General features: G+C 33.2%; 1 protein-coding gene across 20 annotated transcripts in view; it reads right to left on the bottom strand.

Moving 5' to 3' along the window:
* The window catches only part of SYNE1 (spectrin repeat containing nuclear envelope protein 1), a 571,419-nt gene that overhangs the window by 278,169 nt on the left and 278,597 nt on the right, over positions 1 to 14,653 (bottom strand). For all 20 annotated transcript variants that reach the window (XM_074309511.1, XM_074309493.1, XM_074309505.1 and 17 more), the window contains 6 exons: positions 11,492 to 11,699; positions 9,655 to 9,767; positions 8,340 to 8,545; positions 7,081 to 7,236; positions 1,463 to 1,754; positions 562 to 734 (listed from right to left, as the gene is read on the bottom strand). In XM_074309511.1, coding sequence (XP_074165612.1) covers positions 562 to 734; positions 1,463 to 1,754; positions 7,081 to 7,236; positions 8,340 to 8,545; positions 9,655 to 9,767; positions 11,492 to 11,699 — 1,148 coding nt within the window. The remainder of the gene's footprint in view (positions 1 to 561; positions 735 to 1,462; positions 1,755 to 7,080; positions 7,237 to 8,339; positions 8,546 to 9,654; positions 9,768 to 11,491; positions 11,700 to 14,653) is intronic.

Here is a 14,653-nt window from a genome sequence, read left to right as displayed (position 1 = left end):
TTTTTTAAAAATATGGATATTCTATTAAGTTTCGCCTTGAACACCTGGTAAATTAAATCCCAGGTAATCGTCCTTAGTTGATAGGTGGCTCCTGTATATGAAGCTATTTACTTGCCTTAAGTAGAAATAGAAATACCACCCAAATGATCTCTGCTTTGTTGGGGATATAGAGATTTAACTATTTGGTAACTTTTCTGAAAATACTGTTAGCTTTAGATCCAAAATTGGATGTTAAAGCACTGGACTGATATTTTTATATTTGGTATTTGTGCTTTAATTAAATGTAGTGCCTCAGATTTACAAATAACTCTTGCAAACTCTTAGAAATTGCTCTTTTTTATCCACATTAGTGGCTCCAGTTAATGTTAGCTTGGGTCTGATTCCTTTTTGACAGACAATTTTGTGCTATAATATTATGCATTGTGCAAAGTAAAAGTGGCACTGCAAAGTCAGTTAGCTGCTTACAAAGTCTTCCAAAAACATGTTGATTCCAACTCATAATCATGCCCAGTTAATTCCATCTTACTGAACTTCAGCAAACGCAAGAAAAAACAAAAGTACCTCTGAGCATGGATAGAAGTGACCATTACATTATTCCATACTTCTTTAAGTGTCTGTAGCTGAGTCTGAATCACCTTCTGGCCTTCTTTGTTACTACTTTTCAAGGCCTGTTCTCCTTTTCCAATGGCCATATTCAACTTCACTTCACCTTCACCTTTCATCAAAACTATCTCCTATAAAAAGAGAATAAATATTTAAAAGAACTTGCAATAATTTTCAAGCACATTACATTTAAGTTCTTCATTGTCTAAATATTCATGATTCTTAAGCAGAAAAAAAAGGATATTATACTATGTATCAAGTCATAAAACAACTTACTAGTCAAGATTTTAAAAGAACAATGCAGAACTAAAACTTCTCACAATAAAATGATCTGCTAAGTGGATATGTATAACTAAAGCTATTAAGATAAACTATTAAATATTATTGAGAATTGTTTTCAAAAATAAGAATGTGAGTATAAAATGAAATCACTGGTGGAAGGGAGAAGCAAGTTCTAATGCAACTGAAAAATTTGGTTTTAAAAAGTGCCCAAGAATCTAAAATACACTCCATTTTAATGGGAGAAAACAACTATCTATATCTTTTCTCTCCTTGCATTCCCCTGAATAGTAGTTCCTTCCCTTTGATACTACCTACCCAGCTAACATATTTTATTTGTACATCAGTTTGCATATTGTCTCCTCCATTTTAAATGTGAGTTCTTTAAAGGAAAAGACTTTTATTTTTTTGGCCTTTCTTTGTACCCACAGTATTTAGCATAGTTCTTGGCACAAAGTAAATGTTTAATAAATGTTGGCTTATTAATGCTTCAATATAAATACAAAGACAGTTGGCTAACTGGCTAAGTGTTAGTGCATTTGTATGTGTGCAGTGTTTCTATTTGTCAGGAATCATATACCTGGATTTGTAACAGTCGTTTCTCTAAGGTGGCTTTGCTGCCCATGGTACTCTCTGCAGAAGCCAATTTGTCTTGAACATCTTTCACCCAGGACCACATGCCTTGAAGGGCTTCTTCGAGGGCCTGGTGTTCCTGCAGAGCTACTTGGCAAGTTCTTAATTTATCCTTCGTAATTTTGAGCAAGTTCTGATAACCAGTGTGGAGTTGTGCAGCCAGACGTACTTCCTTTCCAGCCCCGTGTCCTTCTTCATTTAAAATCTGCCCTCTCTGAGAAAGCTTATCAAGAGACTCTCTAAAAATATGGGGGAGGGGGAAAGAAATTTACATTCAGGAATATATACAGGCAATTAATGTTGTTGAAGCAATGAGGAAGTTAGTCAGACTATGAGGAAGAAAAGAAGAAAAGAAGAATTCATTAAGTGCTTTTTATGTGCCAGGGATTGGGTAAAACTTTTTATAAATATAATGTCATTTGTTTTTCACAACTCTACATGATTGGTATAATGAATATCTCTGCTTTACAGAAGAGGAAACTGAGGCAAAGAGAGCTTTAAAGTATTTTTCAAGGGTCATACTAGCTAGTCAAGTGTCTGAGGTCACATTTGAACTTTTTGATTCTAAGCCTAGCCACTCTACCTTCTCCATAAACCAGGCATCATGCTAAGATTTGGGGATTCCAAAAAAAGGGCAAAAGCATATTTCTCACCTTTGAGAAATTCAAATTCTAGTGGGGGGGGGGAAATGTAAATAAAAGAAAAGAAGGAGGAAAAGGAGAGGAAAGAAAAGAATAAAGAGAAGAAGGAGGAGGAGTAGAAGGGAAAAAAAGAAGAAGAGGAGGAAGAGGAGAAAGAAAAGATGTTCTTTTACAAACGTGGAAACTGAAGCTTTGGGAAGGTTGTGACTTATAGCCCCATAGTTAGTAAGTATCAAAAGTAAGATTTGAACTCAGGTAAGATTTATTCACTAAACTATACTGACTCTTCAAGCATAAATAGAAATAATAAAAATACAGGGTCAAACATAAATTAACAATAAAGGACAAAAGCAGCAGAAAGGCCATAAGGAAATATATAACTAATTCTCAAATTGTGGCATATAGAAATACCCTGTGTTTAGAGAAAAGGGAAATCACTGTGGGCCTGAATGGTCAGGGAAAGGCATTAAAAAATAGGCAGCAAGGGAGAATTGTGGGAAGTAAATCAGATAATTTCAAGCACTCCAGATTTCCTCCACAAACAAAACAAAATTTCACTTTAGGGTGAGCATAGACTGGTGAAAAAGATTTGAGGCAAAACAGGGGTCCTCGTAAGACAATCCAAGAAGCCTTAAAGACTGCAGAAAGGAGGATTAACTGGTTTGAAGTATAAATAGCTCCCTTAAAACTGCAAAGGAGAAGCCACGAGGCTAGCTGGGTTCAGAGATAGCCTCTATCCCAACTAGAGGAACTTTCACCTCCAGGACAACATGGGGAGTCAGTGTTATGAGTCCTGGAAAATTGGGGGAATGTTTGTTGATAAAAAACACCAGACTCAGCTGTGCTTCTGAGACATGGTCCTGATAAGAAAATGTTATGGCATAGGTCTCTTTGATTGGCCTGACACAGTTTCCCTAATTATCCTGACTCAGTTTCCCTAATTGTTCTGCCTCAGTTCATAATTGTTCTGCTCAGTCCTGCAAAACCACCCTTCCCTCTTAATCAGAATATTTGATAAGGATAAAAGATCTTATATTTTAGAATGTCAGAATGTCTCTCCCTATTCCAAGATATGTTAGATATTGTCTTATCAAGATGCCTCTCCCCAACTCCGGGGTGCCTTCCCCTATTTTGTCATCCCCATCTCCAGTCGCCTACCCCACCCTGTCAGAGTCCAGTTCAGCTCTCAGCACCCTGACTCCGCCCCTGCCTCAGTCTACCCTTGAGTCTGAGCCACGTGTATATATGTCATTGAGAACTCATATTGAGTTTGCTGGATTCTTGGAGAAGATAGTCTCATTCAGCCCTGGGACCAAACCATGGATCAATTTGGTCCCAGTAAATCTCTCCCTTTTAAATAAATTATTAAATACTCTCTAATCTCTAGCTTGCCTCAGTTTCTTCAGCATTACAAAAAACCCAGTACATGTAGTGAGTGCAGAAACAGTGGACCTGTTGAAGCTGCTGACTTCAGGTACTTACAGGGAGGTGAAGTTCTTCCTTTTTAGTTCCAGGCCAAAGGGGATAACTGAAATGAAGCCACAGGCATTCTTCCACCCCCCATACACCCCAGAAGTTCAGTGATTACACTATTAAGTTCTTATTTTTTTAAAAAATGAGCAGGCAAAGGAGAAAGAACCCAACCATAGAAAATTATTATGGGAATAGAGAAGTTTGGGGCTCATTTTCAGAGGAGGATACTGAAGCAAAAAAAAAAAAAGCTTCCCCTTCCCCAAAGAGTAATATTAAATGGATATATGACTAAAAAGTATTTATAGAAGAACTTTTAAAAAGGCTTTTAAAGTCAAATGACAGAGATTGAAGAAAAACTGAAACATATCAAGAAAAAAAGAAGAAATAAAAAAAGTCATCGAACTAGAAAAAGAAATCCAGAATCTGAAAAGGAAAAAAAAAAAAAAGACTCTTTGAAAATTAGAATTGGGCAAGGCAATGCCCAATGACATTATTAGAAACCAATAAATAATCAAACAAAATAAAAAGAATGAAAAAAATAGGAAAGATTATGAAACATTTTAGAAGAAAAGCATAGATCTGGAAAATAGATCAAGAAGAAAAAACATAAGAATAATTCAATCACCCTAAATCTATAACCAAAAAAATTTCTGGACATAATAATATAATAAATAAATAACTGTCCTGCAGTGATAGAAAAAGAGGAGAAAGTAGAAACTGAAAAATCCATCCATCACTATCTCAAAAAAAAATTCCACCTAGGAAAACATATAGAATTATCACTGCTAAATTTTAAAAACTTCTAGATCAAAGCAAGAACAAGAACAACAAAACAATTCAAATATGCTTCAACTACAATAAGAATTGCACAAGATTTATCAGCAGCTACAAGAAATGAACTTAGGTTCTGTAATACCATAAATCAATAATTAAAAGAACCTGGGTTGTGGTAAAAAATATCATAACTAGCAAAATTAAATAGAACATTGAATGTGAAAAAATGGACATTTAAACAACAATAAGATTTTCAGGACTTAGTCTCAAACAAACAAACTTATTAGAAAATTTAACCTATAAAAGCCAACATTAAAGACTAATTTCAAGGGACTTAATAAGAACAAATTATTCATATTTTATAAGAGGAAATGTAAACCATGTCTAAAATTGACTTCAGTATTCGGGTAGGTTATGGACAGAATTTAATTTCTATCAGGATATGCTATGTTCACATCTTTCTGTTTTTTGTTTTTTTTTTTTTATCTCTTCCAATGTTTTTTCCCTTTTGCTATGATTTTTCTTTCCCAACATGATTCGCAGTACACATAAATGTGTATAAAAAATAAATAAATTTACTAGAGAAATTAAAAAAAATTAATTGTGTAGTCCAAAAGAAATATTAGGGAAGAGATAAATATAATCTGACTCAAAAAGAAAAACCATATAAGAAAAAGAAAAGATTGTCTTTATACTATAGGAATGAGCTATGATAGCAAGAAGTAACACAGAAGAATTAGATGGAGGCTGGAAGTTCTGAAAACCTATTTGCTTCTGGAATGAATATAGACAGAGTGTGTTTATATATATATATATATATATATATATATATATATATATATATACACACACATATATATATGTATATATACATATATATGTATATGTGTATATATATTTGTGTGTATATGTATGCATATATATAAATATGCATACCTATATACATATACATATATATAAACAGATAGATAGATAGATACATATCCTCTCTCTCCCAAAAAGGATAAGGCACCTCCAAGAGTAATAAAGAAATAAGTGGGATAAGGTGGAGTAAAGAAAAGTGTTTACATTAATGGGAGTGGGATAAGGTACGTAGATTAGTAGGAAAAAAGATGGGGTAGTAATTATTGATCTCAAAGTCAAACTTAAAGATCCAATTAAGAGATAAATCTATATGGGTATTGATAGCATTTTTCATTCTGAGTCCCTCAGAGTCATCTTGGACCATTGTATTACTTAGAATAATTATGTCATTCATACTGTTGTGCCACAGTTCTCTTTTAATATCCAGACCCAGTTTCCCTAATTGCCATATTTAGTTACTCTGCCTCAGGTGATAACCATTCCCTCTTAATGTTAGGATAAAGGTCTTATATCTTAGACCTTAGGCTATAGTCATTCCCAGTTAATGTTTGATGGGATAAAGATCTTTGTCCATTTTAGACATCATTAGAATATCAGGAGCCTCTCCAGTGTCTCCCTCCATTATGCCTGCCTCCATTATATTATCCTCATCCTAGGTTCCTCCCCCCATTAGGTCATCCCCATCCAGGTACCTCCCCTATTATGTCATTGTTCTTGTTACCCTATAAAAGAATCTTATTATTGGACATTCAAGGCTGTATTCTTTGAGATGATATCCTTCAGTCCTGGCACCAAACCATGGATCTATCTGGTCTCAGTAAATCTCTCCATTTAATAAATTCTGTATTGAATACTTTCTAATCTCTATCTTGCTCAGTTTCTCAGGCATTACAACAGCTGTTCAGCTTACAATGTCACTATTACTTTGGTACACAGTACTTTTCACTTTGCATCAGCTCATGAAAGTCTCTCCAGGTTTTTATTAGCTTATCATTTCCTATAGCACAACAGTATTTGATCAGATTCACAAACCACAATTTGTTCATATATGTACCAATTTGGAGCATTCCCACAATTTCCAATTTTAAAATAGAGCTGCCACAATATTTTTGTACATATATGTCTTTTTCCTTTTCTGTTTTTTATCTCTCTTAAAATACAAATCCAGTAGGGGTATTGCTAGTTCAAAGGGTATGCATGGTTGGTAGCTCTTTGGGCATAGATCCAAATTTTTCTATAGGTACTTGAATCAATTCACCATTCCATCAACAGGGCTTTAATGTCTCATTTTTCCCACATCACCTACAACTTTTGTTATTGTCCTTTCTGTCATACTAAGCAATCTAATAGGCATGTGATGATAATTCAGAATAGTTTTATTTTGCATTTCTCAAATTAATAGTGAGAACATTTTTTTGTATGGCTATTGATAGCTGTAGATAGCTATGGTTATTTCTTCTGAAAACTTCATATGTTTTGATGATTTTTTTGATTCAGAAATGGCTCTTACTTTGATGATTTGGCTCGATTTTTTATATGTTTGAAAAGTAAAGCCTTTTATCAGAGAAATATGCTTCAGATTTACCCCCATAATTACAGATAGGGAAACCAAGACCCTGACAGGTTACATGTTCAAGGTCAAGGAGAATGACAGGACAAGAATCTAGATCTTCTATTTAACATAATCTTTCAATATTATTGGAGTGTCATGAAGGACATATTGTAAAGTTTATCTGCACATTACACATTTAGAATCAGATAAATAAGGGGAAAAGTTCACAGTAAATGGTACAAAGAGATTTTTCCATTATACCTTGCAGCTAGCAGTTCTCCCAGAAACATTTCAATTTTATGAACTTCATTTTTCTTCTCAGGAATATGCTGTTTATATTCCCCAAGATTTTCTGTGGTCAATCTTTCCTCCATTTCATGAATCCACAGACTGAGTTTTTTGTGCTGATCTTCAAAACTATAAGCAAAAGTAAGCATTTTAGAAAAATAAATTATTAGATTTCTACCATGATATTCTATAATATTTATTATTATTATATTCTTATGTTGGTTTTATTCTTATGATGGTTTTAGTTATACAGAACAGGAAATTAAGAACTTTTATAACTCCAAATTAGGGAATCATAAAAGTTTAGAGTTGAAAGAAATCTCAAAACTATCTAGCTTAATGCATACCTGTAAAGGAATCCCTACTGTAAAACAGTTAACAAGTATGATCTCTACTGGAGGAACTCCAATGAAAGGAAACCCCTTACCTCCCCAAGCAGTTGTCTTTTTATATTTTTGGAGAATAATATGAAAACTAGAGAAAAGAGACAGAATTAAGAACAACCCTGTCCAAATCCCAGGACCATCGTACCTAGATCAGTCATCTAATTAAACTTCATTATTTTAGATAGGAAAAGACGGGGGGAGAGGTGAAGCACTTGCCCATTGCTGCAAGCAAATAAATAATGTAGGAGAACTAGGATTTGAACCAGTGGATATAGATATTTATATTTTTGACCATTGACCAAATTGTTTATTTAATACAACCAAAAAAAAAAAAAAAACCCAACCCTGCAATTAGATTATATATTTTTAAATTTATGAATTATTTAATTATAATTATTTACTTATTATTATAAAACATTTATACTAATCCAATGTTAACTACACATATACACAAACACACACATACACATAAGCACACACACAGAGTCTTTATGTATCAATACCAGTTACATTTGCCAACAAAATTAACTTCTTACACTAAGAATCAAATAATTATTTTAGATGCACAGGACCAGTTATTATCCTAACATCGACAAAGTCTTAAATTTAGCTCTAACATGTATAGAATATAAGTTCTTGGAGGATAGGAACTGTTTCTTTTCTTTTCTTTTTTTTAAAAAAAGCACAAGAATTGGCTTACTATAATAAATAAAAAGAATTTTGACTGGTTGGAAGAAACAAGTATTTCTCTTATTTAAAAAGTCATAATTTTGAATCATATTTATTCATTCCCAATGATACCCTTCTCTAAGTCAAATAAGAGCCACATCATTCAGAATCACTTACCTCCCCAGTTCTGTAGCACAATCTTGAAGAGCCTGTTTATTTTTAAGGCAATCTCTCAGGAATGCTTGAAATTCTTCATTAGACCTTGTAATCTGCTCCTGAATGTTACTCACAATTTGTTTAGATAAGTAAGCATATAAATTCTGTCCTTCCTGAGTCACTGCATCAAGTTTGTTCTGGCCATCATTGATTGAATCCAAAATGGCCTGTTGAAAGAAAACAACAACCAAACAATGTACAAGATCATTCTTGGTTTCATCAGGGGTTCCCAGGAAGTATGGCTCACAATTTTTTGTCTCTCTTGAACTCCTACAGCACACTTTTTTTTCACTAACACAAAGTCTAGGATCTAGCATTGGCCTACACATGGCTTTGTGTTGCTTTTAATTTCATTTAAATATTAATAGTATCTTCCCAACTACATTGTAAATTCTAAAAAGAGTCTACATATTCTGCTTCTTATACATACCTTCCCCACTCTATCCTATAGTACTTTGCTTGGTAGCAACTATGTCCTCAAAAACTCTGTGATCTCATCAGCTTTGGAGTTCCATTTGATAATGTAAATTGCAACCAATTCATGCATGGCCATCTAGAGTTACTCTTGACCATGTCTTCCCAAAAGATTGTCAAATGGGTTTTCGAAATATTTTGGAGGAACTTTCTGACTTTTCCCCGGATATCAAGAAGGCACCAATTGGTGGATCACTTGAGCTGACATCCTTCATTATCTCCATGATTATTCTTTCTTATTTTTCTGCTATATAATTCTTTCATGATGCCCTTAATATATGTTTACTAAAAGTGGGGTTTTTATGTTTTAAAGATATGGCCAAATATAGGCTACAGATGAAAAAAAAAACATGAGTTTTTATAGAGGATAATAGTAGAACAGAAAAAATAATGATAATACAAAGAGTCAGAAATAGTCTCTATGTACATTTAAAATGGCTTTATTTTTCTTGCCTTCTCAGTGGGTAGGGCTGAGGGAAGGAAAATTTAAAAAGAAAAATAGAATTAGAAAAAATTTAATTAAAAAATAAAAAAGAAATAGTATGTCTCATAAAGATTTTTAAATTTCTCCTTTATGTTGTGCCCATCATTGCTTAAATTAGGTAATGTAATCCATGGGGGAAGGGGGGAAAAGGGAAAAAAAGTAACAGGAGATGGGAGAAGCATATAAGATACAATTAAAGAGCTGGATTTGATATTCTATACTTCTATGGTCAATTCTGACTTGGTAATGTGGGATATTACCAGTCTGTCAGGAAGAATACCTAGGTTTGCCAACTTTTGCTGCTCAAGGTGTACCTACCTGTAAATTCTGCAGCTTTGCTTCTATAACTTTGCTGTCCCCAGATCTATCTGATGATTCTCTCATTGCTGCCTTCACACCAGAAAACCATGTTTGGAATGTCTGCATAGATTCTTTTGAAAGAGAACAAAAGGCAAAAATAAATGTTAAGATATGAAACAAGGTTCCAAAAATTAGTGAATTTAAAATATGGTCCTGAAGGAACCTTATCCTAGCAAAATGTAACATTTCATATTATAAAAACATTATTGGTGAAAACAAGAGATGATTTCTATAATCTTAAAGAGGTATTATAATGATATGAAATGCATTATTTTCTGTTGTGATTCTTTTTTATTGGAAGAAGACGTTTTTATTGAAAGAGAAAAAAAAATTTTTTTTTCTTACTTTGAGAAATTTATTGGAAGCTGAGCAGGTGCTTAGATGTATGTAGACATGAAACAAGTACACTTGGTTTCCATAAGGTTGAAATGCTAAATCATTTTATATTTCAAGGAACCCGTTGGCAGTATGTTAAAGATAATGGGCCTCTTCTCAGAAAAATGCTTTTAAATAGTTGAAAATGCTAAATTAAAATTTAGGATTAGTGAAAATAAAGATTTACCGTTTCCCAAACATCCTGAATTCTGTACATGGATTCCAGGGTAAAAACCTTTGATTTAGGTAGTTCTTGGTAGAATTATGTAAGTTGGGAAAATTTAATCTTTTACAGGTTGGAAAGCACATCTGTCTAATTTAGTGTATTCAATTTTTAGTGAGTTCTGTAACACTTTGTTCCCTGGAGAATCAATTGAACCTTTCAAATGAATATTATAGCTTTCAATTGAATATTGTACACCTTGTGGTTTGAAGAATTCTAGTGAAATTCTTTATAATGTTTCTTTTTCCCTCTCCCAATGCATTTGGGATGTTTTGATAGTAATAGGAATTAGTTTTTATTGATGAAGTCATTTAATAATTAATTTTAGTACTCATTTTAGTCAGTGACACTAACAACAAAAAATAATAGATATAGGCCATCTGTGGCATAGAATATGGTGTAATCAAATGATCCTTAGGGTACCAAAATATACAAATATAATAACATTTATGACATCTCTGATCAATTCAGCACCACGCTCAGATTTACAAAAATTATCTCAGTTCATAGAACCCTTTCCCTTCTCTTTCCTATTTCTTATTCTCCTACTTCTATTTAGGATTCAATTCAAGTGCCACCTTTAAAATGAAGTGAAAGAGAAAATTAAAAAAAGAAAAATGTGCCTTGAAATATATGTTAGTTATTTCTCTAGCTTAAGGGGAAAGCTCAAATTCTCCAAAACCATTTGAGGAAGATTTTATAAAGTAAGGAGAGAGAACATTTCCTCTTACTGTTATTTAATGATGAACTATTAGAACATAACCAGAATTATATAGCCTAGAGCAGCACTTACATTACCCATGAGTGATGATTTTCTAGCTCACCAAGTTCTTCCTCTATTTTACCATAGCAAATGTGATTTGCAACTATTGCCTTGGAAATGGAGGTTGCTGGCTTTAGGGAAGGAATTCCTTTAGTTAAATGAGTGATGAGGAGGAGTGAAAAGAGAGCACTTTGACCTCCTCCACCAGAAGGATTAATTTCTTTCCACTTCCTGATGGTGAGTGGAATAACTAAAATCAAAATAATGTATACATGATACATCACACTTTTATTAAAAATTCAAAGAAATATAAAATTTCAAAAAATACCTTTGCAATTTTATTGCAAGCATCCATTGGAAGTTTCTGAGACAGTATTTTAATTACTACTTTTCTTCTGAATTAAGTTCTCATTATAACACCTAGAATGGCTCACCAGTGAAATGTTTTTCCAGATAATCTTGCAGGCTGGCCTGTGTTCTGGATCCAAGATGGCTGACAGCTTCATGTTTTTTTATTAGGAGAATGATTGTGCTTCCCAAGCTCTCCAGTTCAGCTGAATGGTACTTACGACATAGGCTGTTAAGATTTTCTTGTGTTGAATTGATGCTGCTCTGCTGACTTTGAAGTTCTTTTTGAATTTCCTAAAGAACAAAATTAAACTATGAATGTTACATACACCACACAGGAATGAAAGTGCAATTGTTGGATGCCACCATCTCATGTCTACGTCTCTGAACTCTATCCAAGGAATTATGGTACTGTATGTCATAGTCAAGACTGTACTGGTAATTCCAGTCAAGTAGCTTAGAGATATCTGTAAAAAGGTATACATACACACACAGGCACACACATATACACACACACATACAGGTATATGTATATGTATACATATATAAGCATATAAAAATTTTTGTTTTTCTTGACTGTATATTTCAAGAATAAATTTATTTTTCTTTTTTTTTTTTCAGTGAAGTAGAAACTATGGAGGAGAAAAAATAGATTAAAAAAAATAGAAGGGTAGGTGTAAAGGGCTGAAACTTTGAATAAGTGCACTTGAATCAGACAACTGAGCACTTAAGGCTAATTACCTATTGGACAATGACTCTATTAGCATGTTTGGAATTGCTCTTCTCACAGTTAATGCTGGCTCAATGTTTGTGGTTAAGAGAATTGTAGGCAAGGATTAGAAGGTGGGGTGAAACAAGTCAGACCTCACTTTTTGAGGACTAGGAGAAGGAAGGTTGGTGGCAAACCTGTGGCAGTCCCCCTAAAGACCAAGGACTTTTACTTATCCTGATTCCAGCTGTTCCTGAGGCCTCCAGGGAGCTAGGCCAGACCTTACAAGTAAGGACTGCTATATATATATGGAATTTTATTTTCAGATGAAATCCCTGCATTGTTATTTTTACTTAATTGTTTAAAATGAGATATCTCAGGAAGTGATAATAATCTGTAAGTGTATGCAATATAAAAATAAGCATATCAATAAAAACCTTTTTTTTTAAAGGTAGAAAAAAATAAAATCTGTTTTGTATATAAGACACAGTTCTAGGCACAAGGTTAACAAAACTGATCTCAAGAAGTTTACATTTTATCAGAGGAGAGAACACATACAAAATAAATACAAATTAGTTACAAGAGGGAAAGGCATCAGCAGCTATGGGAAAATGCCATCTTTCTTTTCCCATTCATTCTGAGATCAGCTTTATCCAATACATTTTTTTATGTTTATTGTTTTATTTATATAACATAACATAACAACATAAAATTATATAGCATAATATAGATAACTAATATCACTTAAGAGAAAAATTTAGATTAACTATATCAATAAATCATACTTATTATATGAAAATATCTCTCCATAGCTTCAGAACCTAACTGTACTCTTTTTTAAAAATTAATTTTATAATTATAACATTTTTTTTGACAGTACATATGCATAGGTAATTTTTTGTTACAACATTATCCCCTGTACTCCCTTCTGTTCCAAATTTTCCCCCTCCTTCCCTCCACCCCTTCCCCCAGATGGCAGGCATTCCCATATATATTAAATATCTTATAGTATATCCTAGGTACTATATATATGTGCAGAACCAAGTTTTGTTATTGTTGTTGTGGCAAAGGAAGAATTGTATTCATAAGGTAAAAATAGTCTGGAAAGAAAAACAAAAAATGCTAACAGTTTACACTCATTTCCCAGTGTTCCTTTTCTGGGTGTAGCTGATTCTGTTCATCATTGATCAATTGGAATTGGATTAGCTCTTCTCTAAGTTGAAGATATCCACTTCCATCAGAATACATCTTCATACAGTATCATTGTTGAAATATGTAATGATTTCCTAGTTCTGCTCGTTTCACTCAGCATCAGTTGATGTAAGTCTCTCCAAGCCTCTCTGTATTCATCCTGTTGGTCATTTCTTACAGAACAATAATATTCCATAACATTCATATACCATAATTTACCCAACCATTCTCCAATTGATGGACATCCATTCATTTTCCAGTTTCTAGTCACTTCAAAAAGGGCTGCCACAAACATTTTGGCACATACAGGTCCCTTTCCCTTCTTTAGTATTTCCTTGGGTATCCAATACATTTTAACAAGGAGATGAAGACTTCCAATAGTGATGACCAAAAATTTGTCTTTCATATATCTGCACTTATAGAGTCATATTGTACTTGGAAAGAGAGGGAAGGAGAAGGCAAAGCCATCTATGCCCTTGTGGCTATCATTTTCTTTTCTATGTTCTGTGAATGTTCCAATTGGACTACTGGAGTGTGATTTATGATGAATTCTATAACAACAAAGGCTGTTATTTATGCTTTCAAGATCACTTCTGTTCTCACAATAGGGAAAGCTTGAGAAAAATCACAGGCTTTGAATCTGGAAGGGATAATCTTTAGAATGTAAGACTGTTACGGTGTAGATGAATGTTAACATGCCTAAATCTGAGGACCAGTGAGATTAAGGCTTGTCTAATTTCACACAAATAATAAAATGTCAGAGCCAGATTTTTGAACCAAGGTCCTTAACTACAAATATAATACTCTTTGTACTATCCCAGAAACTTAATGCAGTTATCCCTTCCAGTCTACCCCATTGCAGAGATGATATACCATGGGTTGGTATAACGTGCAAATAGGCATATGACATATGACAAAGAAAAAATTTAAAAACTAAGAAATACATATCTTTCTATCTCTATCTATCTACCTGTATCTATCTATATCTAATCCATAAAAGAAAAAAAATTAGATTTCCTTGATATAGAAAGAGGGATGACAATTTTTTAAGTCTTGTAATTTTATAGAAACAAAGAATTAGAAACTATTAGCAGACTCTAATACAGATATAGTGTCACATGATCTCAATATTTACCAATGGTTTATCTGATTTGTGGATTAATCTAGTGAAACTCTGGCCAGAAGAATTTAGTTTATTTTTTTTGTTGTTGTTTTTTTTTTCCCTAATTGATTTTCATTCTACATGGTGTCTGTGAATTAAGTTATATGTTCTTTTGTTCTCAATATTCACATAATCTCTCAAGAATGATTCATCATACTGATTGAAATTACATAATACAAAAACTTA

This window comes from Sminthopsis crassicaudata, chromosome 4, assembly GCF_048593235.1.
Source record: "Sminthopsis crassicaudata isolate SCR6 chromosome 4, ASM4859323v1, whole genome shotgun sequence".
NCBI lineage: Eukaryota > Metazoa > Chordata > Mammalia > Dasyuromorphia > Dasyuridae > Sminthopsis > Sminthopsis crassicaudata.
This window is presented reverse-complemented; position numbering and strand designations above follow the sequence as displayed.